Source organism: Trypanosoma cruzi, genomic scaffold (genome assembly GCF_000209065.1).
Source record: "Trypanosoma cruzi strain CL Brener 1047053516515 genomic scaffold, whole genome shotgun sequence".
NCBI lineage: Eukaryota > Euglenozoa > Kinetoplastea > Trypanosomatida > Trypanosomatidae > Trypanosoma > Trypanosoma cruzi.
The window spans coordinates 25835-48289 of record NW_001849349.1 but is presented as its reverse complement, the minus strand read 5'-3'; the positions used below and the strand labels follow the sequence as shown (position 1 = coordinate 48289).

The window sequence follows — 22455 nt, the reverse complement described above, 5'->3', positions numbered from 1 at the left end:
GCACAGAAGGAGCGGTGCCGAGGCCGGAAGGCAGTTTAGTAACCGCCTAAAGGATTGCGATATTTGCGGTGGCGTTGGCATGTAGGCACCCGCTACGCTGAGGCCACGGTTCTGCTCCAGGGCGACTTGGACCACCACCATGCCGAGGCTGGAATCATGTTGAGTGATGGTGAGGGGTGTATGCCTGGAGCGGAGAGTTTTCCGCACCAGCACCGTCTTTCTTGCCGATACGCGACTGTGCATGGAGCACGTAATCCCCAGTGTGCATGCTGGCGATTTGCTTCGACGGCTTCCGGATATCCTGGATGGCTATTATGTCTGCTCCTTGCGCCATTAATGTTGCGAATTTTGACGGCGTGAGGCAAGAAACGTTCATCTGGAGTACTGCTATGGGGCCTGGGTTCTGCTCAATGTCTCCGCTTAGCAGTAGCTTTTGTCGTTGCGCGTCACATACGGCACGAAAACAGTATGTGTAGCGCTGGTGAGCGCCGATGGAATTCGGCAACAGGCAACACGCTCGTCTGTCACACTGTCCGCGTCTCACGTGCTGCGATCCCCACAGCTGCCTGCACAGTTTGTGCTCGCGTGCCCCCTGGTGGCTGGAATATGGATTGGCCCTTCACGCCGTGTGCGCCTGAACCGGCCATCCGCGACTGTTTGCCTGGCATTGCCCCTGGCCCCGGCGGCGTATTGAGTGCATTTCTGCTCCATCTTGTGCCCGCTGCCCGCTGCTCGCGCTGAACGATGATCAACACCTCCCTCGCCGACGGCAGCCTGCGAAGTCCTTGGGAAATGGGGACACCACTCCCATCCGCAGACACGGGAAGGACACACGCCGCACCGAGAGAGTCATCGGCCACTCCCGCCGCTCTCTGTCTTGCTAGGGGTGAGCGAAGGACTGGTCCACTGCCGCCTGTCAGCACTGCCGCCACACCACCGGCGTCAGCCTGGATCCACGCCACGACGCATGGCCTCGGAGTTGGTGACGCCTGTGAGTGACGAAGCGGCACGAGGGCTGAGCGGGTGCATCGCTGTGAAGTGCGAGCGTCGCAGGGGCATCATCCCGTGCTGCACCGTCGCCGTTGCCGCTCTCTCGCCGTCCCGATCGGCATCTCGACTGCGTTCGACACCGTTGGCGATGGGCGAGTGTTGGCTGTGCTCTGCGGGCTCCCGCGCCTGGGCCGTCGCGCCCAACGCTGGTAGCGCAATCGCCTGCGAGGCGGCTGCGTTGGGGTGAGTGCTCGCGAGCAATATTCCCGACAGCAGCTTCCCTCAGCCGTGGCAGCTCAATGCAGCGTCGTGCGGCCCCAGCTCCTCCACCGCCACGTGGATGGACTGCTGCGCCGCCTGGACGGCATTCACTTTGCTTCGGCGTTCATGCACGCTGACGACCGCACGCTTGTTGCGTTGTGTGCGGACCTCCGTGCCTGTGGTGCGGCAATGCCAGCTGCCGTGTCCGTTGTGGCCACACGTGCTGCCGAGCACAGTCTGAGTATCAGCGCGGACAGGAGCGGTGCCACTCTGTTCCGCATCGCGTCACACCGACAGTCTGACGAGGACACGGCCGACCATCGTCTGGGCGGTGGGAAGCCACGCGTGAATTCCACCCTGTGCGCCTGCTCAGCAATGCGACTGACCGACACCTCAATTTTGTTTCGCACGTCACCGCCGCTGCAGGGCAGACCGTGCCACGCCGCCGTCAGCCGCGGCTGGGCGCAGAGGCTGGTGCGTCCCAGCACACCATGCGATCCTTTCTGGTTGGATGCGTCCACGGTGCGTTGCACCACGGCGGTGAGGCAACCGCACCGTGTCCGACCCCACTCGCCTCCACAGCCTGGAAGTGCGGCACGGCGACAGCCGCACAGCATCGCTCGTCCCACGCGTATCAGCGAAGGATACCTCTGTCCACCTGGCCGTCAGTCCAGCACCGCTACGGAGGATCGTTGGGTTCCGCGCACCCACACAGCACGAACGCCTCACACGTCTCCGTTATATTGAGGACGTGCGTGGCGCAGTATGCTCGGAAACCACACCTTCGTCAATACCTGGGAAGGCAGCGACGACCATTCCGCTGCCGGGAGATGCCGTCCTCAAGGAACTGCGACGCGTCCGCAGCCGCATGAGGATCTCCCCGGACCACATCCGCGCCCCTCTTGTTGATCACCGAGTTTTCGCCCGGGACACTGTGAGCCGCAGCGGGGTGGGCGTCTTCCAGCCACGGCACGCCAAGGACGCCCTGGACGGTGTCAGACGATCGGCCCTTGAAGCGGCCTGCGACCCTCTGGGACCGTATGACGCAGGTCGCTGGACGGACGGCTTGTTGTCTCTCGCTGAGCATGCATCTGTATCCGCGGCGCTGCCATTTGACTCCCCGGACAGCCGGGCTGCCTGTGGGGTCTCACCGCACAGCTGCTGGCAGCCCTGCATGCTCCTGCCGAGCGGAGTGTCCTGCCACTGAGCATGGCCTCGGACAGTTTTCAGTTCCCCGCCTGGAAGAAGCATCCCAATCGCCCACACGAGTTGCTGTCGCCACAGACTCCCTCTCGGCGATGGAGTCACTCCGCCTTGGCCCGCTGGCGGTGCACGACGACGTCAGCGAGGAGATTTGTGCCGTGCCGCATTCACTGGCGGATTGAGGTCACACAGCTGAATCCATGTTTTCCCCATGGCACTGCGGAATCCCACGCAACGTGACAGCGGACGCCGACGAAGAAGTCACGATTGCACGATCCCTCTCGCAGGACTGCGTCACTGCCTGGCACGTGGAATTCCTTACCGCCGTCAAGAGGTTATAATGGAAGGATGTGCAGGAGGAAAAGGAAGCCGCGCACACCGCTTGACATGCGCCTGTCGGTGTGGCAATGACTCTATTCCTGGTGTTGACCCGGACATCGGTCCCCGAGTGGCGGCACTGCGCACAGGCGCGATGCGACTCCTGCCCACTCTTCGACAGGCCTGCACACGCCCTGCGGACCACAAGGAACCCTCTGTGTCGGTGGTGCCGTCCCTCCCTGACTGCGGTGACCGGCCCGCCTCTGCCTCCGCCGGAACCTCTTCCCGACGTGAGCACCGCAACTCCTTGCCTGCCAGCGAGCGGCGGATTGACGTCCTCCTGCCCAACCTGCGGCAGGGCGCGCTTGTCCGTCCACAGTATGAGGGCACATGCCGGACGTGCTCAGCCTGGCGTTATAATAGTTTGCGAGGGCCTCCCATGCGGATGCCACAATGGCGCCACCGTCTTCCTAACAGGTGCCTCGCGCGCAGGTCGCCACCGAAGTTGCCAAGCATGCCAGCAGTCAAGACACGCAGGAAGCACAAACGCGGGTACTCGAGATGGACCAGGCTCTTCCGCCACCGCCTCATCACGGACGCCACGGGCCGCTGATCCCCCGACGGACCACGGGAAACTCCATCGCACGTGTTGTGGGAATGCCCTCGTTGTCGACCACTGAGCATTCGAATCTTCGGAGAAAATTTGTGTCGCATGACAGCGTTATTCGAGAAGGGAAAGTTGTCCACGTTTCCACGGACAGCCCTCGGGCGATCAACGAATAGTGACAATGTCGTATAACAAAAAAAAAAAAAAAAAGAAAAAAAGAGAAAAGAAGGCTATTCTGTGTTTATCGATGTTTTTATTGTTTTATTTGCTTCCCACAATTACGGGTTGCAATTATGTTTTTCTAAACCTAATCTTCGCACAACACCCAAATGCCACGGAGGAATACCGCACGGAAGCAGGCAGTGGGCGCAACCAAAGAAGCATAACAACACATCAGCAAACGGATATAGCAATGTGAAACAAAAAGCACAGAAACGTCACGTACGGAGCGGGACAGGCACTAGTTGTGTGTGCGCGGCGGCGGCTGACATCCTCGCTGTCCTCCTCTCCCGCCTTACTTCTCTCTCCCCCCGGTGTGGGCGAGCCGCCCGCGGTGACGCACGGAGGGTCCGCTCGCTATTAAAGGGGATGGCGGGCACGGTCTCGTGGAGGCGGTTGGGCTGGGCGGCATCAGCGTCACTATCTAACGATTCCTCCGTTCGCTCGTCGGGGGGCACACCCAGATTTCCCGAGTTACATACATAAGAAGCTCCTCATCACGTGCTGCCGCAGTGCGAGATCATAACGGGGAGTGCGTGGGTGATCGCCCACGCAGCTGACCCCTGGCGGTGCGAAAAGACCGCCCATTTCACTTGCGCACAACACCCGCTCAACCACAATCACATGACTCAGTTTACAGCCACAGATGAGCAACAAAGGACACATCAAAGAGACCCAAGCCAAATACAATAACAAAATAGAGGCCTCCAACGCCTTCAAGCGCACACGCAGTACGCGTCTATTGCCCTATTCATCCACCCCGTCGTGGTATGTCACCAACCAAAGTATGATCCTTGTTTTTGAACCTTCGTTTTGCATTTACATGACTCTCATTGCTCGCATATACAATTTTTTCCCTTCTTATTTACCTTCATTTCCTGGCACCCCCGCCAAACCCGTTGTTGTTTCCTTTTGGAACTTTCCCTCCGGCCGCCGCTTCAGTGTGCCGAGATGTGGGCAACGAGGTCCAGCACCTTGTGGGAGTACCCGGTCTCGTTGCCGTACCATGAGGCAAGCTTCACGAAGCGATCGTTGAGGGAAATGCCGGCCTTGACGGCAAAGACGGACGTCAGCGCGACGCCACCCATGTCGGTGGAAACAGCCTCGTCCTCCGTGTGGCCAAGAAAGCTCTTCAGCTTCCCCTCGGAGGCTGCATCGGTGGCGGCGCGGAGCTGCTCGTATGCCGCCGGCTTCTCCAGGCGCGCGGTGAAGTCGACAACCGACACGTTTGGAGTCGGCACACGGAACGCCATGCCGGTCAGCCTGCCGTTCAGCGCGGGAATGCCTTTCCCAGCCGTCTTGGTCGCTCCGGTGACGGACGGGACGATTTTCCGCGCCGCACCGCGACCACCGTGCCATTCTTTGAGCGATGCGCCGTCCGCTGTTTGTTGCGACGCCATGGTGGCGCGCGCTGTGGCCATGAGACCCTCAACGGCGCCGAATTTTTCATGAGGGATCTTCGCGGGCGGCGCGAGGCGTTGGAGACGATTTGCTGTCCCTTGCAAATCGTGTCTTTCACACCCGCGAAAAGCGTGGGCGTGTCGTCCCCCGGCTGGCCTGTCATGACGGTTTTTTCGCGCCGGCCTGGGCGTGCCCGCGGGCGGTCCCATCGGCGAGGAAGAGACCCGTCAACTCGAGCGCGGCCGCCGTGTCGACCTCATCCCGCCCGAGATTGGCGTGGCCGCGCTCACTCGTCACGAGGGTCTTCTCTCCGTCGGCGGTGCGGCCATGAGAGCCGGCAATCTCCATGTCGCTGCCGCGCCGCCAACGCATAGCGGAGTGCGCCCCGAAGCGCCGGCGACGTTCCCGCAGGAGCGGCGCGCCTGACCCGGAGGCCGCGGCGAAAAACGCACGTGGAAGTTGGCGTTGCGCGGGCCTGTCGGGCAGGGACGCTGCGGCCCGTCATTTCCACACTGCCCAGGGTCGTGTGGGCGGACCGGGAGACACACCATTCGGAGCCCCCCAGCGCAAAGCGAAGAGCCCAACGGGAGACCGCCGCTGTGGCGTGGTACCGGGGACTTTTTCCCCGCATTCCCGGGGGGGCCAGGAGTGTTTCCCTCGCGGGGCCGCGCTGTCGCCGGGCAGCTCCGCGTTGTAGGGCGTACTTGCTTCACGATATTGGCTGGCGTGCGGGCCGCCGAATTTGTCTGAGAAGGTGCGGGGGAAAGAGAACGAAAGAACAAAAACGAGAGAACGCATTGTCTTCCAACGAGGGCTTTTTGAGCCGTCGACTTTTTTTCCTGCTTCGCGAGAGCGGCGCTGCTCCCTGTTTTTCGTTGGTATTCTTCTCGGGTTTTGAGGTTTAGGGTCTGTTTTTCGTTTTGAATTAGGGGCTTGTTCATGTGGTTGCCATTACGTGTGCGATGAAAAACTTTTTAGGCGTGAGATGGAAGGCTGTTTTTTTTTTTTTTTTTTTTATTGCTTTGCGCGACCCGTTGGTTATGGATTACTTTTCGTACTGAGGTTGATCATTCCTTCACATGGCTAGTGCGGTTTATTCTTTTACGCTTTTTCTTTTTTGTATTTGGTAAAATGGGCTACCATTATTTCATGATTTCTTTGTCACGACCTTCACTTTTATGCTGGCTGGCCCTCTATCGTGCATTGCCTTCTTTTGCCTTTGAAAATGTTCCAACCAATAAAAGGCAAAAAGTTCGACCGTTTTTGTTTATGAAGGAAGTAGATGTGGCGGTTGCTCAGGTCTTCGGTTTACTGTTCCTGTGTTTTTTGTTTATTGTTATGGGGCTTGGCTTTTACTACTTCTATACCATGCGTTTGGTAAAGAGGGCCCGACGGAAGGTGGAGTGAAATGTTTACTGTTGGTTAGAAAATAATTTAAAGGCAAAGTTAGAAATTTAAGAAGGAAAATGATGCGGTTATTTTTTGTATCTTTGGCTTAGTCTTTTTTTTCTTATTATTTGTACCTGATTATTGTACTTTCCTAAAAATTTGGCTCTGATATGGATTAATTCCATTTTGTTGTCACTATATAGTTTAGTTGAAACAATATCGCATGCATTATGAGGATTTTGAGGTGATTACTGCCGAGAATGGCGCCTCATCACTAAGTTTTGAACTTGCTTGTGCCACAGCAATGGATCATTACATTCGGTGTACGGCACCACATGACAAGCAGGAAACTGACAAGTATATGTCGCCGTGCTCAACTGGCCTTCGGGTTTACGAAGGTGCACGGGTACTTGCAGCTTTTGTTGCTAGGTTTGGAAGGGCATTATTGCCGTATACATTTGAGTATGGCACACGTAGATATCCAAGTTCCTGGGTTGTTGAATTGGGCTGTGGCTGTGGACTGGTTGGATTTACGGCGGCTGCGCTCTTTCCAGAATTATCCGTGGCATTTACTGATGCTTCAGTCGACTGTTTGAATTTGATTGGCGCGAGTGCAGAAAGAAATGGTTTAACGCTCATACAGATTAACGGTAAAGATTTCAGCGGGGTGTTTGAGAACAACGAACATCGTGTCCTAGTAGCGTATCCGTTGGAATGGTGTGAAGATGATACGGTTCGACTTATTTCCACTATAAGAAGCTTTTCCAAGTCTCCGAACCACGTGAAAACTGGAGATATTCGTATGGTATTGGGATCTGATTTATTATATTACCGAGTGGACATTAAAGCCCTTCTCACTACTTGCAAATCTCTCTTGCAATCGTCTGAAGAAACAGCTTCCAAGGATCAGTGCAATACCTCTTTGGTCCCGCGGTTAGCTATTTTGGCACACTTTATGCGTATACCCGACGGAGACGCAAAGCTACAAATGGCTGCTTACGAATTAGGGTTTGGCATTGTTCGTGTCCCACTTGAGGCATTTGTTGACGCAGATGTCATAAAAAACCGTGGTTGGAACGGCATTTCGGTTGTGTTGTTATTTTTGCGTTCTTTACCACACACGGATCTGCATTGCTTGAATATAGGCAATCTTTGTGAACAACACGAGGAAGAAGATCTCGCTGAAGTTAAAAGGATTTTTTCTGTCTGCGATATATCGTTTCCGAGCGAGGCCTTAGTTTGCTACTCAAAAAAAGCATTGAGAAACAACGCCGACGCCTTTGTGGATTGTGACAAGGGCTCTGATCTTGATAAACTCCCTTTTTTCTTTTGAAAAGGAAGGCATTTATCTCTTGTCAATATTATGACGTGCTTCAAGAAGATGTACACTTTCGGTGGTGAACCCAAATGTTTACTTCTTACCCCATCTAACAATATGCGTGGATGAATTTTGTGTTTTGCTTATTGAATCATTTTTTTTTTCTTTTTTTTTTTTTGGTTTTATACAACGATGAAATTCTTTTTTGGTTCTTTGTGATTGTTTATTAGCACAAAAGAAATAAAAGAAGTTTAGATAACACGCCGATTCTTGAGCATTGTTTTGTGCTTTTACTGGTTATGGGTGGGAATTCTCATCTGCATTTTTTATCCAACGCTGAAGGAGATGGAGTTAGTAGGGGCGATGCGAAAGAACTACAATTAACTTGGACACCGACCCGCTCTCAGCTTCCTGCTGTCAAGGATCCAGCGGAGGAGCTTATCTCTGGCGGTAACTGTGAGTCAGCTCGGTGTGGAATTGAAAAACATTCGAATGCTGCTCCTGATGTAATTGTCTTTTTACCGGAGATCGAGGAAGTTACAAGTCTAGTTAGACCAACAGTTCGAGATGCTTGTGAACAGAAAGCGGAGGTTGCTGCACAACACCGATTGAGATATACTTCTTTTGGAAGTCCCGGTACTTCCTCATCTTTTATGCATAATGGAGAATGTTTCTCCTTTTATGAAGAATGCCTGCCGATTGACACTGCTGTTAATGATCGGATTTGCGCATGTGAAGAACAGTCAATACTCACTACAAGCATAAAGGCAGAGGACCCGGGCATTATACCCTCACAGGGTGCAATCGCGCGAGTTGGAAGAAATTGTGGAGAAGGTCTAGCAAAACGGTGCTCACCAATTTCTCATCCCTTGACGAGACAAGAGACGTCTGGTATGATGAGCGGCGGCACATCATCAACCAATGGGACAGCTATCCATCAGGGTACTTTAGTTTTTCCCCCGAGACCAGATACAGAAGGTTCTCTCTTTGTGGCACCCAGTGCTTCTTGCGGAATTGCAGGGCCAAGAGAGGATATGGCTTTGTTTCAGGCTCCAGGTTCTTGCCGAGAAAGCACTTTGAGCTCAGAGAACTTGATTGCAGTAGCCACACCGCGTGCAATTGACCCATTTCGTTTGGATTCTTCTAATGTACAGAATAATCTTTCCCTTCCCCTTGCTGTGGCAGATGACTCAAGCGATGTAAAATTAAATTTTACTCGATTTTTCTCACGTACTGATAACGACCCAGCGGTCGGCAGACAGGTGAATACGCCCAATTTGGGTTGCGAGCTATATCGGCAGTCTGGGGGCTTGCGTTCTTTTGGGAGTGCAGATGAAGCTTCGGAGGATATGTGGCAAGGAAGGGGCTCACAGATGCACGGGCCGTCTGCTATTTCTCATGGGGCAATGGGCAACATTAGCGGCAGTGCAGGTGAGTGCCGGTTTGGGCCGTCGTTTGGGGATAATCTGAACGGTAATTTGTTTGAAGAAGGTTTTTTTCTCTTTTCTTCCCACCAGGTGCAAATACCACCCTTTAGAAAGCCCGTCGATATCACGCCGCTTCTTGAAAGGGCTGATCGTGATCTGGCAAGTAAAACACCACTTCTCGTACCTGTATTGTCTTCTCACGTTCCTGGGGTCGAAGAAGAAGGGGTCAAAAGTTCACGAGACTCTCTTACATTGGAATCAATCTCCTGGCTAAACTCACTTGTTGATCCAAATGCCAGCCGACAAAAGTTTTGAAATTGAGATCCAAGGATGTTTGGGGCACAAGAAATTATTTGGATGTCAAAGGAAAAATGAAAACCTCAAATTGTGTGGGAATAAGCGAAACAATTGCAGTTAAAATACTACGCAAATTGTCGATGCTCCACCTTGCTTCAAATATCAGAAAAAAAAAAAAAAAAAAAGGAAATACAGCAAATAAGAATATATATATGGGTATTTTTTTAGTTGTTCTTCAGTGTTTTTTTTTCTTTTTTTGCATCTGAGTGTGTGACGCATCCTCAAGACGCACTTTTTGAGGACTCTGTATTTCCGTCCCACGAATATCCATAAGTGCCGATTCTGAAACTTCACTCCTTTTCTCTACAAAGCCGGGGTGTTTGCTTTGTGAATGTGGCATTTGATGTTTTTTTTTTTTTTTTTTTTTTGTGTGTGTGTGCCTCTTTTTACTTTGTATACCACACGTATATTTTTGGAAAGTTTTTTGGTGGTTTTACATTTTTTCCATTTTCTTTTAGGCTCATCTTTTTCTTCCTTTTCCTTTGCATTCTTCATTTTTCTTCTTTTAAATATTGCTGTCGCAAATTCATTTGGATTTCTCTTCATTTACGCCGTTTTTTCTTTTACCGGCATGTCTAGCCGCACGATGTCATCAGGGTGCCGAGGAGGTGGTCGAGCAGCGACATGAGTTTCCTGCTATGAGGCAGCTGCCATTGAGAGAACCTTTCGGTGCAAAGGTCCTTCTTACTGCCCAGCCGTTGGCGCACAGCCAGAGCTTCTGTACATTCTGGAAGCAGATGGTGCAGTGTTTTCTGCGGGCTAATTGTTGCGCTTGTGGAGGCTGGCTGATCCTGCGGTAGCAGTGATTGTCTCCTGGCACTGCTGCTGCGGTGCCGATCAGCGTCTGGGTTTTGTGCGCAGCGATATCAGTGCTGTGCGGAGCTTTTTTTGTGTGGGGAAGACCGTGTCGCAGCAATCGCGGTGGAGGTCGGGAAGCGGTGGAGGGCGTTCCGGATGAAGGCACCGACAGTGACCGATGTGGTTCGTGTGTCCCACCAGTGTGGCGTCACAGTGCGGGCATTTCCTCTTCCGACGCCGTGTGGAGGGCCGTCTCTCCACAGGCGGTGCGTCGGCCTCCCTTGTCGTCGGGGGAACAGCTTCCGTCCCGCTGCAGTGGGATCGTCGTTGGAGCGCATATAAGCAGACTGTTCCGGTGAGATGTTGCGGAAACGGCGTTGGTTCGTGCAGTCTCTCACAGTCCAGTACAGGCGACCCCAGAGCTCGGATTCCCCGCACCCTGCTCATGCAGTGTGTATCTGTTCCTGTTGGTCGAGGGCTTCCTGAGTGATCAGGTGCTTGCCGCCTGGATCTGATGGCCTGGCGCCGCCAAGCAGGTAGTGGTGGGTGTCCTGATGCATGGTGCTACGCCACTTGTTGGTGAGCTGGGTGTTAATGCATGTCAGCAGGTCCGTGCGCTGTATGGGTGCTATTCCATGTTCCGTGTATTGCCCGGTTGCCGTGGTCTGCGTCTAATGATCGGCAAGCTCGTTAAAATGTACTCCGCGATGTTCGTAGCAAAACTGCAGGTGCACGGACCAGCCAGTACGCGTCAGCGACAAGAGACGCTGCCAGAGCCGATCCTCCGTCCAGTCGGTGTGACTGCGCGGGCCCTTGGTGACGGCGGCTAGAAGAGACTGACTGTCTGTAACCACATGCAGGGTTTTTGCCTGTGCTGGATACGATGGACACTCAGCCTTTCCATGGCCGGGAGCAGTGCACGGGACTCCGTCGTGCGGCTGCATGGGCGTGTTCCGCAGTTGGTACTGACCTTCTCTATTATCTTCGAATGTTGCTGGATGAGAGCAGTATGCCAATCCCGGCTGACTTGGGGACGTCGACACCGCCATCCGTTGCTAGTATCCACGGTCCCCAGCGATGATGTTGCGCCTTGTCGCGGTGTTGAGGCTTTGGTTGCGTATATGAACTCCGCAGCAGGGCGTTGCTGCGAGCACGACGGAGACCAAGGTGACTTCATCCCTCGAGAAGGTTCCACGCCATGCCCGGTGTGGGGAGGTGAGGCGGTCTGCCTGCAGACTGTCGGACAGAACTGCACGACCGTTTCGCAGCGGTCACTCCGTTGATATCACCCGTGGCGGTGACGTCCACAAGAACCATGGCCCGAGGTGGATGGCTACATCAATATTTGGCAGCTTAACATTGCAGGCCTCTCGTCCGTGAAAAATATTGCATTTGCGGCGCGATTGGAGCAGCGTCCACCTGACATCGTTCTTCTGCAGGAAATAAGTAACCGTGGCGACGTTGCGACGAAATTATCTGGCCATAATGACTACCTTCAGGCCCGCACTGGGCGCGGTGGTGGTGTTGCCGTTCTGGTGCGCCACTCTCCACCGTGCGAGCGCCTGTCGCTCCCTGGCACTGACCTCCTGGAGACCATTGCTGCCCTTGTTTTTCCGCCAGGCTGTCCCAGCATTTGCGTGGCGAATCTCTACAACCCTCCCACAACAATTGGTCAATAATCCGCATTTATCAATATCGTTTGTCGCTTGGGCCCGAAGAGATTATCGCGGGTGACCTGAATTTACATCGTGAACTCTGGTACAGTCATATATAACATCAACGACTGGAGGCGATAATTTCGCCGCTGTTCTAATCGATATGGATTTTGGGCTGGCAAATGACCCGACACAGGCAACATGGATCACACATCGTAATGCTTCGTCCCCTGACGTGACTGCGTATTGCGCCGTACGCATTTCCCACTGAACATTCGCCCTTTACATAAACTCGGACCACTGCTGAATATCTTACTTGGTAGAGATGGATGATGGCACTCCACGACTAGCAAACACGCTGCCTTGACGGAAGAAAGCCACCTTTGCCCTGCGTAAAGCGGGTTGGCCTGCTTTTACATCGTTGTGTGAAACCCTCCTTGCCACCGCGTCCACATGGTTGGATCCTCGCGGAGGCATCTTACGAGCAGCTGAGCGCCATATCCCGCGCGGCAGCCGTGACAGCTCCAAAAAAGACATGGACACACGAAATGGAACAGGCCGAGTCCGCCGCCGAAGCAGCACACGAAACACACACATTGCCTCACCTGGAGACAGCCTACTTTGAGCTGCATGTACCCGAAAAAAGGAGGAACGAAATCAAGCCTTACGCCGTTGCTCCGCTGTGCTTCTGGAAGCCCGCGCGAAAGGACTTGGAGCCTCACCCAGCCCGAGCTGGCGATATCTTCACGGCATGGCGGCGCCGCACCCTCATCCTCTGGAATCGGTTGTGCTCCGCACTGATCTTGGCCGCGTATGCGCCCTGCCTCGGCAGCAGGCAAATCTGCTTGTCCGTCATTTTGTGCGGTTTCACGTGCCATACCGCCTTATGCTGCTGCTGCTGCACTCCTTTGGTTCCTGGTGGCTGGGAAATGGATCGGCCTTTCCCGCCGTATGAAATTGACGTGACCATCCGTGACTCTTTGCTTGGCTCAGCCCCTGGCCCCGACGACATGTTGAATGAATTCCTGCATCGTCTCGTGCCCGTTGCGCGTGGCACACTTAGAACGATGATCCACAACCCCTTCGCAAATGGCAGCCTGCCTGGCTCCTGGAAAATGGGAGACGCTATTCCTATCCCCAAGCCTGGGAAGGATCCATGCCGCCCAGAGAGTTACAGACCTATCACGCCACTCTCTGTTTTACCAAAGTTAACCGAAGGAGTGATTCACCGCCGTCTGTCAGCGTTATTGCCGCACCACCCACGTCAATTTTGGATTTGCACCTTCGCGTTCTACGTCGGACGTGGTGGCACTTGTTATCGATAAATTACTCGTGGATAGAATGAGTTTGGCATTGTGGAGTATGAGCGCCCTGGAGACGACGCCCCCACACGACACGCTCGTCGCCATCGCTCGCTCGTAGTCTTGATTGATTTTTCGATTGCGTTCGACACCACTGACCATGGGAAGTTATTCTGCATGCTTGACAGACTTCCGCGCCTTTGCCCTCGAACCAAACGCTGGCTGCACAACTACCTGCGGGGCCGCTATGTTAGGGTATGCACTCGCGGACAGCACTCCCGGAAACAACTCGCCTCAGCTGGAGTACCGCAAGGCGGCGTCCCGGGACCCCAACTCTTCCTCCACTGTGTGGATAATCTGCTGCGCCGCCTGGGCAGCATCTATTCTGCCGCCGCTTTCATGTACGCTGACGAACACACACACTTGTTGCTTCAGATGCGGACATCCATGCCTGTGCTGCGGCAATGCGACCGCTCTTGTCTCTTGTGGCCACATGGGCTGCCGAGCACGGCCTAAAAATCAACGTCGCTAGGAGCGAAGCTGCTCTATTCTACATCTCTTCACACACACACGGTCTGACGAGGACATGGTCGATCTCCATCTTGTTAGCGGGAACCTACGTATTCAGTCACGCCCAGTGCGCTTACTGGGCAACACGTTCGATCGACTTCTCAATTTTGTTACGCATGCTTCCACCGCTTCAAAGAGGGCCATGCCACGCCGCTATCAGCCGCGACTGGTCGCAGAGGCGGGCACGTCCCATCACACCATGCGATCCTTTTTGATTGGATACGTTCATGGTGTGCTATTTCATAATGGCGAGGCAATTCTCCCGTGACTCGTCCCCACTCACCTCCATAATATGGAAGTACGGTACCGCGACGGTAGCAAAACATTCTTTGCCTGAGCGCATCTACGGAAGACACATCTGTCTATTTGGAAGCCAATATTCTTCCGCTCCGGAAGGTACTTTGGCGTCGTGCACTCACACAATACGAACGCTATATACGCTTCCATGATCACGAGGATTTGCGTTCCCTTATCTACTCGGAACCTATGCCGCCGTCCATGCATGGGAAAGCGGCGACATCAATCCGCTTCCGAGAGATGCTGTTATTAATGGATTGCTACGCGTCCGTGACATTATTGGGACACCCCACAACCACATTTGCGCGCCTCTTGCCCAACATCGAATTTTTCCCTGAGACACTGTGATCTGCAACAAAGTGAGATTTTATCAGCCACTCTTTGCCAAAGACGCCTCTGACGATGTCAGGCGCACGGCTTTTGATTCTACTCACTCCTCTTTGGGGGATTGTGATTTTGAATTGTGGACGGACGGCCCTTCATATCTCGCTGCACTCGCATCTGGATCCGCTGCGCTATTATATGACTCCACCACGACAAATGATCTCCCTGTGGAGGTACATCGTGCAGCAGCTGGCAGCCTCGCATGCTCATATAGGGCAGACTGCCTTGCGATCGAAAATGTTTTTAGACATCTCATACCTCCTTGTCTGGGAACATCCCAATCGCCCACACGAATGCTGGAGGAAACGGACTCCCTGTCGGCAATTGAGGCACCCCGCGTTGCCCACCGACCGTGCGAGACCGCGTTACTGAGTAAATTTGGATTATGCTGCTTTTCTTGGTGGAGCGAGGTCACCCTGTGGATTTTATATTTTCCCATCACACTGCGGTATTCCACGCAATGAGGCCGCTGAGGACGAAGTCACGATTGCACGATCCCTCTCGCAGGACTGCGTCAGTGCCTGGCACGTAGAGTTCCCTACCGCCGTCAAGAGGTTATAATGGAAGGATGTGCAGGAGGAAAAGGAAGCCGCGCACACCGCTTGACAGGCGGCTGTCGGTGTGGCGAGGACTTTGTTCCTGGTGTTGACCCGGACATCGGTCCCCGAGTGGCGGCACTGCGCACAGGCGCGATGCGACTCCTGCCCGCTCTTTGACAGGCCTGCACACGCCCTGCGGATCACAAGGAACCCTCTGTGTCGGTGGTGCCGTCCCTCCCTGACTGCGGTGACCGGCCCGCCTCTGCCTCCGCCGGAACCTCTTCCCGACGTAAGCACCGCAACTCCTTGCCTGCCAGCGAGCGGCGGATTGACGTCCTCCTGCCCAACCTGCGGCAGAGCGCGCTTGTCCGTCCACAGTATGAGGGCACATGCCCGACGTGCTCAGTCTGGCGTTATATTGGTTGGAGAGGGCCTCCCATGCGGATGCCACAATGGCGCCACCGTCTTCCTAACAGGTGCCTTGCGCACAGGTCGCCACCGAAGTTGCCAAGCATGCCAGCAGGCAAGACACGCAGGAAGCACAAACGCGGGAGCTCGAGATGGACCAGGCTCTTCCGCCACCGCCTCATCACAGACGCCACGGGCCGCTGATCCCCCGACGGACCACGGGAGACTCTGCCTCATCCACTGCGGGAATGCCCTCGTCGTTGGGAACTGGGACTGCGACTGTGTGGGACTGCCCCAGCCCGCACGACGGCCCGTTTGCGACGGAATACTTGCCACTTCTGTACGGACGGCCCTTGCGCTACTCACTCGTTATTGTAGCAGCATACAACCAAAACAAGATAATAAGCTGTTTTTGTGGTGGATATTGGCTGCACTTCCCGTGGACCAACAATCCACGTGGTGTGCGGGGATCTCCTTTTTTATTGTTACTATGCTTTTGTGTTGCTGTGTGCGCTGCACCTTCTTGTGTGTGTGTGCGCACCCTCCGTGAGGGGTGCCGACACGACGGACCGCTCTCGCCGCATGTACATGCGGTGGAGCCTTGTGTGTCGCTCCTGTTTGCTTCTCCCTCTTCCATCTGTGTGTTGGTGTTGCGGCAGGGCTGTGTGTGTGTGTGTGCCTGCTGCCGTGGATTGGAGTGTGTGTCGTGCGTGGTGTGCGGCGTACGGTGCATGGCTGGCTGCTGCCCTCTCCTCATGTGGTGTGCCCTCTGTGTGTGTCTGCCGCACCTCTCGTCTCCCCTGTTGCTTTCCATGTCCCTCACTGTGCAGATCAGCTCCACACCACTGAACGACCACACTCACGATGATGATGACGTGCCGTCTGCTCTGCGCCCTGTTGGTGCTTGCCCTGTGCTGCAGACCGTCCGTGTGCGTTTCAGAAATTCAGCCTGCCGCTTCTTCACAGACGAATAAAGCACCGGTACCAAATAAGCCTGAATCTCCTGAATCCGTCACCGGTGAATCGACTCCTGCAACAGAGGGAGCACCACGGGGTACCGGTCAGCCAGGGTCAGCAAGTAATGGGGCCGCTGCGGAACACGGAAATACTGCCGGAGATGCGGGAAGTTCGCCCGGTCCGCATCCGCAATCAAGTGGTGCGCATAATACGGTACAAAGAGAAGGTACGGAAGACACGTCAGGGACAAAAAGTGGCACGAGTACATCCACAGAACATGCAAATAAGAATGTCGACGATCCTGCCGAGACGACGACGACCACCACCACAAAGGCACCAACCACGACGACCACGACCACCACTGCGCCAGAGGCACCAAGTACTACGACTAAAGAGGCGCCAACTACGACGACCACCCGTGCACCGTCAAGTCTTCGCGAAATCGACGGCAGCCTCAGCGGCTCTGCGTGGGTGTGTGCCCCGCTGCTGCTCGCCGCATCCGCGCTGGCGTACACCGCTCTGGGCTGAAGAGGTGTGTGCGGGTTGTGCGTGCCAGCACTCAACCGCGGGGATTTGTGCGCGTGTGTGGTTGTTCACTGTATAAAATAAGAGGAAATAATGATTGTGTTTTGCTTCACTTGCTTCTGCTGCCGTGCTGTGTGCTCCGCGTTGTGCCCTGTATCCGTCACGTTGAACGCATCGCGGACACACTCATGTGCATGCGCACTGGAGCCCTGGGTTTGTTTTTCTTTTCTTTAATTATTGTTTTTTAATTATTGTTTTTTTATTGCTTTTTAAACTTCTGGTTTGCGGGGCGGTGTGCGAGCTCTGCAATCGTACTGATTCCATCTGTCTCGTGGTGTGTGCGCTGCTGCTGCTGGGATGCTGCCATTTGTTGCTATGCGGTGGTTGTGCGTGGTGTAGCGGCTGTGTCTATCTTTTTGCTTCCCTCTCTGTTGACGGAGAGTTACTTTTGCTGAAGGCTGCACGCAAGTGACAGGAGTGGTGGCGATGATGACTGGCCGTGTGCTGCTGGTGCAGTGTTGTGGTGCCAGCGGCTTATGGCCTTGTCAGTGACAGAAGTGTTGTGGATGAGGATATGGTATTAACTTGGCATCCTGAGGCTGAGAAGGATTGCGAGAAAAAAAATACGAAGGAAGGAAAGTTGGATGTGTTGGGGTTTAATAGCTGTATGCATGAATCGATGAAGGAGATTTGTGGCAATGGCGATGATGAGACGCCGAGTAAATCTCGTGGCTCTAGAGCTGAGGAGATTTGCAAGAAGTACACTGGCGATCCAAACAAGGCCGTCGATTCCTCAACACAGCTACCCGAAGCGTCGCCTGATGCGGAAAAACAGGTGGCAGCAGCAACTCCAGAAACACCGAAGGGCGGTGCAGCAGAAATGGGATCAACACCAGGAGCACCAGCGGGTGATTCACCAGCAAATCCAACAGAAGGGCCGGAATCAACCTCAGCTGCCACCGATACTTCAAATAACGAGGCTCAAAAAGGTGGTGAAGTGGCGATGCCGAAGAATGCACCGGGATCCGATGCCACAGGGAAAGGAGAGGGAGAAGAAGGTGAAGTGAAGCACAGTAATACGAAAGAAACACCAGCCAAAGCCGAGAAAATGAAAAACGTCACGACAACTGGAGACAGTGACAGCAGCACCGCGGTCTCCCACACCACTTCCCCTCTTTTGCTTCTTCTTCTTGTTGCGTGTGCGGCTGCTGCTGCGGTGGTGGCCGCGTGAGAGTGAGGGAGAGAGAGCCGTGCACCGCCCGCACACACACTCGTCTTTCACTCACTCTCTGTGTGTGTCCCCTTGCATGGACTCTCGCCCTCACCTCACCCCACGAGGCACACACATAATGTGCCCATTGTATATATTGCATGCACACCCATGCAGGCCCGTTGGTGCCCTCTTTTGCACCACACGCACCGCTGCTGTCCTGCCTGGCTGCATGGGCGGAGCACCGTAACTGTTTTTTTTTTGTTTCCTTTGCATTGAGTGGTCGACCTCTTTCTCTCCCTGTGTGTGTGTTTGCTTTACGGGAGCAATGAGAGTGTGTGCGCTGGTCGTCCCACGCTGCGGCTTTTTGTTTTGTTTTTCATCGTTTTGTGGTTGAGTGCATCCATTCCGCGGGCTGCATTTGTGTGTGATGATATGAGTAATTTGCGTATGTGCCATCCGCTTCTCTCTGCCGTTGCTTTCTTTGGACTCTCTTGTGCCGCACAGCTGCTCTGCAATTATAGGCGCTGAAACACACACACACACACACACGCCTTGTGGCGCACAGCTGCTCTGCAAGTATAGGCGCTGAAACACACACACACACACACACGATTCTGGCTGCTGCGGCCCTTGAGATGGGGGATGAAGGGAGCCTGCAACGCTTCTCTTTGTCGTGCTGCGGGCGTGGGATGTTGGCGGCGTGCAACAGTTTACTAATGTGGTTTTTTATTGACGGTGCCTCGGATAGGTGCGGAGCGATTCCCGCCCAGCAGCTGCAGGTGCCTCTCCCGCTGTGTATTTGATGGCGGGGGATTCCCCGGCTGTGTGGAGTGATTTGCGCCGGCGGCGGTAGCGCGTGGGTGCTGCGGAGGGCGGCTGTGGCCTTTTGCCTCCCGCTGGTTATTTTATGTGTGGGCGTCGCCTGGTGTATGCTGCCGCGTGGCAGAAGCGCCCGCCGTGGCTCCTGCTGCTGCTGGTGACCGTCGCTGTGTGTTCCCGGTGCAGTCATCTTCCTTCTGCTGTTCCGTGTGTCTGTGTGCGTGAGTTGTTGTTGTTGGGAGTGACTGCGGCGGGGATGGTGATGCCACTCACAGTGTGGATGGGTGGCGGTGCTCGCTGTCTCACCTCTTTGCTTGGCTTTTTTTCTCTTCTCTCTCCGCCTCACGCACACACACGCTAGGAAGGAAGTTACGACTAAACGCGAATCGCCACCGTGAAATTCGAGGGCACTGAAAGGACCAACAACAGCACACACACCGCCCAAACACACATATTTATATGCTCTCACGTGTTGCTGCAGTGAAGGCACCCCGCACACACAACCGTTGCCGCATGACCGGATCCAGCGGAAGGAGGAGGGAAGGAAGAGAGAGTGAGCGGCAGAGGCCCAACATGTCGCGGCGTGTGTTTACTTCCGCGGTGCCGCTCCTCCTCGTCGTGATGATTTGCTGCAGTACTTGTGGAGCTGCGCAAGCTGATGAGCCGTCATCTGATCCAAAGTTTCAATGGAAGGGCATCAGTGAGGGTAAAGGTGATGTAACTGTGGAGTCGTTTGGAATTCCCGGCCTTTTGAAAGTGGGGAGTGATGTATTTGCCGTTGCTGAGGCGCAATGCAAGAAGGATGGAGAAGATACCTTTACTGGTATTGCATCCCAACTTCTCACGATAAAAGACGATAACACACCGGAGGAAGCGCTTAAGAAAGCCAGAGTGATACAAGTTCTGGAGGAAGGCGCTTCCCCAAGCAAGAAAGTAGATGTGAGCCGACCGACAGCAATTGTGGATGGAAGTAATATTTACATGCTTGTTGGGAAATACAGCCGTAAGGGTGGTCAGGAGAGTGGTGCAGCTCAATCGGGACTTTTGCTGGCGAAAAGGGAAGTAAATAATGAAGGAGATGACAGCGAAAAAAAAATCCAATGGAATGTGAACCAGCTACCGGTCGGCACTTTATCTGAGGGCGAACAACCTTCATCCTTGACACGGCTGATCGGAAGCGGTGGATCGGGTGTCAAGTTGAAGGACGGTACGCTTGTTTTTCCAGTGGAAGGCACGAAGAAGGATGACACAGGAAAGGATAAAAAGACCGTTTCGCTGCTCATATACACCTCCGATAACGCTGCGAGTTGGACGCTGTCGAAGGGGATGTCTGACGGTGGCTGCAGTGATCCCTCCGTGGTGGAGCGGGAGAAGGACAAGCTCATGATGATGACAGCATGTGATGATGGCCGCCGCAGGGTGTACGAGTCCGGCGACAAGGGGGAGTCGTGGACGGAGGCACTCGGGACACTCTCGCACGTGTGGAGCAACAAACGGGGCGGAGAAGGGAAGGCCGTTGGGAGCGGGTTCACCACAGCGACTTTTGGCACTGGAGATGATGGGAAAAATGTGATGCTCGTCACTCTGCCGGTGTATGCCAAAGAAACACAAAATGAAAAAGAAAAGGGCGAACTCCATCTTTGGCTGACGGACAATACGCACATTGTTGATATTGGGCCGGTATCTAGGGAGGATGACGAAGATGCTGCCGCCAGCGCCCTGTTGTACAAAAGTGCTGGAAGTGGAACTGATAGTAATAATAAGGAGGAGTTGATTGCACTGTACGAAAAGAAGGACGGTGGGGCGAAACCATCAAACAGTCTTTGGTCTGTGCGTCTGACTACGCAGCTGGAGCGGGTGAAGGAGGTTCTGAAGACCTGGAAGGAAGTGGACAAACATGTCTCCCAGCTGTGCCCTTCTGAGAGCGCTGTGCAGGCTACCTCACCTGACAGTGCCTGCAAAAACACTAAGATCACGGATGGGCTGGTTGGCTTTTTGTCCGGCAACTTCTCTGATGACACATGGAGGGACGAGTACCTCGGAGTGAACGCCACAGTAAAGAAGGGAGCGGAAGAAGAAGTGCCAGCAGCGGTAGCAGAGAAAGCAGAGTCTTCTGATGGAGTGACGTTCCGGGGAGCGTGGGCGGAGTGGCCCGTTGGCGAGCAGGGGGAGAATCAGCTGTACCACTTTGCGAACTACAACTTCAGTCTTGTGGCGACGGTGTCCATCGACGGTGAGCCGACGAAGGAGGGTCCTATTTCTTTGATGGGTGTGAAGATGAGTGATGACGATAAGAATCCAGTACTTCTTGGACTGTCGTACAGCAACGACGAAAAAAAGTGGCGGATGCTGTGCGGTGGGAAACCGACGGAGATGCAAAACCGCATTGAGGGGCAAGAGAAAACACACCAAGTGGCCATTGTGCTGCAGAACGGCACCCAGGGCTCCGCGTACGTTGATGGTCAGCGTGTGGGTGAGCCATGTAAATTGGAAACTACGAATTCTAAAGGGATTTCCCACTTCTACATTGGAGGGGATGGAGGCAGCGCAGGGAGCCGAGAAGACGTGTCTGTGACTGTGACGAACGTTCTGCTGTACAACCGCCCGTTGGATGACAATGAGATTACTGCTCTTAATGCAATTAAAGCCCCGATTACGCCTCCGAAGGAAACAAGTGCGCAGGAAATTGTGTTGCCTTCTCCTGATGGAACACCGCAGGCGGGACAGGAACATTTGAATGGAGGTGAAGTTGCTGACGGTGGAAGTGCATCCCAAGCAGCTTCCATTGCTTCGACTTCCATACCTGTGGGGCAGACCGTACAGCAGTTGGCTTCTGAAACATCTTCCGATGGAAATGCAGATGTGGATGGCGCTTTCTCGTCTAGCGGTAACCCAACGGTGGGGGAGGGGAGTGTAGATACGATACAGGGGGATGGACCACACACACCTTCCGTGGGTGATACCGCCGCCGCCGCAGATACAAACGTTCTTACCGCTGAAACCGTGGGGCACGATGGACCCGCATTGACAACTGATGTGAGCGTGAGCTCTGGTGCGGATGGGGAGACGGCAGGAGGAACGGATGGGCAGGAGGAGGAGCAGATCCATCCACAGGACAGGGACGTAAATGCTACGGCCCTCAGCAGCAGTTTGGGAAATTTGTCGCAGGGGAATAACAGCGATGCCGGCACTGTGCGTGAGAGGAGGGTGCTGCCGCTGCTTCTTCTGCTGTTGGGACTGTGGGGGTTTGCGTCTCAGTGAGGGGTGACTGGCTGCCGCGTGGAACAATTGCGACCTCCCCTGCACAGAATTGCGTCCAAGAAACAATTTTTGCCTTTCAAATAATTTTCCACATTTTTTGCTTATTTTAAATTTATTTTTCTGTTTGCTACTTTCTTTTTGTTTTTTTTTTCTTTTTGTAATTTTAAGCATTTTTTTTTGCGTTTTTTTAATGTTTCAGTTTTTCTTTTAAAATTTTTTTTTTTTTTTTTATTTCTCA

At 54.1% G+C, this 22455-nt stretch overlaps 5 protein-coding genes, 2 non-coding genes and 1 pseudogene across 7 annotated transcripts, besides 24 other annotated features; 5 read left to right on the top strand and 3 right to left on the bottom strand.

Annotated features, from left to right (window-relative positions):
* Positions 1-504: part of a mobile genetic element that runs on past the window's edge.
* Positions 1-3749: part of a sequence feature (areas not merged during assembly with more than two copies in the genome that could not be assigned to a particular haplotype) that runs on past the window's edge.
* Positions 607-3604: a mobile genetic element.
* Positions 3573-3607: a microsatellite.
* Positions 3750-7037: a sequence feature (areas merged during assembly that could not be assigned to a particular haplotype. This can correspond to areas where the two haplotypes were merged or to regions with more than two copies in the genome that were merged during assembly.).
* On the bottom strand, positions 3907-3970 carry Tc00.1047053506409.260. The gene has a single exon (XR_008255356.1). It is a non-coding gene; the product is annotated as an H/ACA snoRNA, TC10C1H1 (small nucleolar RNA).
* Tc00.1047053506409.250 lies at positions 4008-4098 on the bottom strand. Its single transcript, XR_008255355.1, has one exon. It is a non-coding gene; the product is annotated as a C/D small nucleolar RNA (snoRNA), TB10C1C1 (small nucleolar RNA).
* Tc00.1047053506409.240 (glyceraldehyde 3-phosphate dehydrogenase, C-terminal domain, putative) lies at positions 4537-5208 on the bottom strand (the record flags this gene model as incomplete). Its single annotated transcript, XM_813143.1, has 1 exon — positions 4537-5208. The coding sequence occupies one exon, from the start codon at positions 5206-5208 to the stop codon at positions 4537-4539; it is 672 nt and encodes a 223-aa protein (XP_818236.1).
* Positions 5996-6015: a microsatellite.
* Tc00.1047053506409.230 (hypothetical protein, conserved) lies at positions 6612-7721 on the top strand (the record flags this gene model as incomplete). Its single annotated transcript, XM_813142.1, has 1 exon — positions 6612-7721. The coding sequence occupies one exon, from the start codon at positions 6612-6614 to the stop codon at positions 7719-7721; it is 1110 nt and encodes a 369-aa protein (XP_818235.1).
* Positions 7038-7176: a sequence feature (haploid, non-Esmeraldo-like haplotype).
* Positions 7177-16592: a sequence feature (areas not merged during assembly with more than two copies in the genome that could not be assigned to a particular haplotype).
* Positions 7861-7884: a microsatellite.
* Positions 8006-9448, top strand: Tc00.1047053506409.220 (uncharacterized protein; the record flags this gene model as incomplete). Its single annotated transcript, XM_813141.1, has 1 exon — positions 8006-9448. One exon carries the CDS (start codon positions 8006-8008, stop codon positions 9446-9448), a length of 1443 nt encoding a protein of 480 aa, XP_818234.1.
* Positions 9837-9858: a microsatellite.
* Positions 9923-9997: a sequence feature (A-rich).
* Positions 10045-11354: a mobile genetic element.
* Positions 11620-14073: a mobile genetic element.
* Positions 16307-16927, top strand: Tc00.1047053506409.200 (mucin TcMUCII, putative; the record flags this gene model as incomplete). The annotated part of the gene is made up of 1 exon (XM_813140.1): positions 16307-16927. One exon carries the CDS (start codon positions 16307-16309, stop codon positions 16925-16927), a length of 621 nt encoding a protein of 206 aa, XP_818233.1.
* Positions 16593-17594: a sequence feature (haploid, Esmeraldo-like haplotype).
* Positions 16708-16815: a microsatellite.
* Positions 17154-17188: a sequence feature (AT_rich).
* On the top strand, positions 17409-18155 carry Tc00.1047053506409.190 (annotated as a pseudogene).
* Positions 17595-17792: a sequence feature (areas not merged during assembly with more than two copies in the genome that could not be assigned to a particular haplotype).
* Position 17793, bottom strand: a sequence feature (heterozygous, non-Esmeraldo-like haplotype).
* Positions 17794-18675: a sequence feature (areas merged during assembly that could not be assigned to a particular haplotype. This can correspond to areas where the two haplotypes were merged or to regions with more than two copies in the genome that were merged during assembly.).
* Positions 18667-18686: a microsatellite.
* Positions 18676-18779: a sequence feature (heterozygous, Esmeraldo-like haplotype).
* Positions 18728-18747: a microsatellite.
* Positions 18780-22455: part of a sequence feature (areas not merged during assembly with more than two copies in the genome that could not be assigned to a particular haplotype) that runs on past the window's edge.
* Tc00.1047053506409.170 (trans-sialidase, putative) lies at positions 19416-22217 on the top strand (the record flags this gene model as incomplete). Its single annotated transcript, XM_813139.1, has 1 exon — positions 19416-22217. The coding sequence occupies one exon, from the start codon at positions 19416-19418 to the stop codon at positions 22215-22217; it is 2802 nt and encodes a 933-aa protein (XP_818232.1).
* Positions 22311-22455: part of a sequence feature (A-rich) that runs on past the window's edge.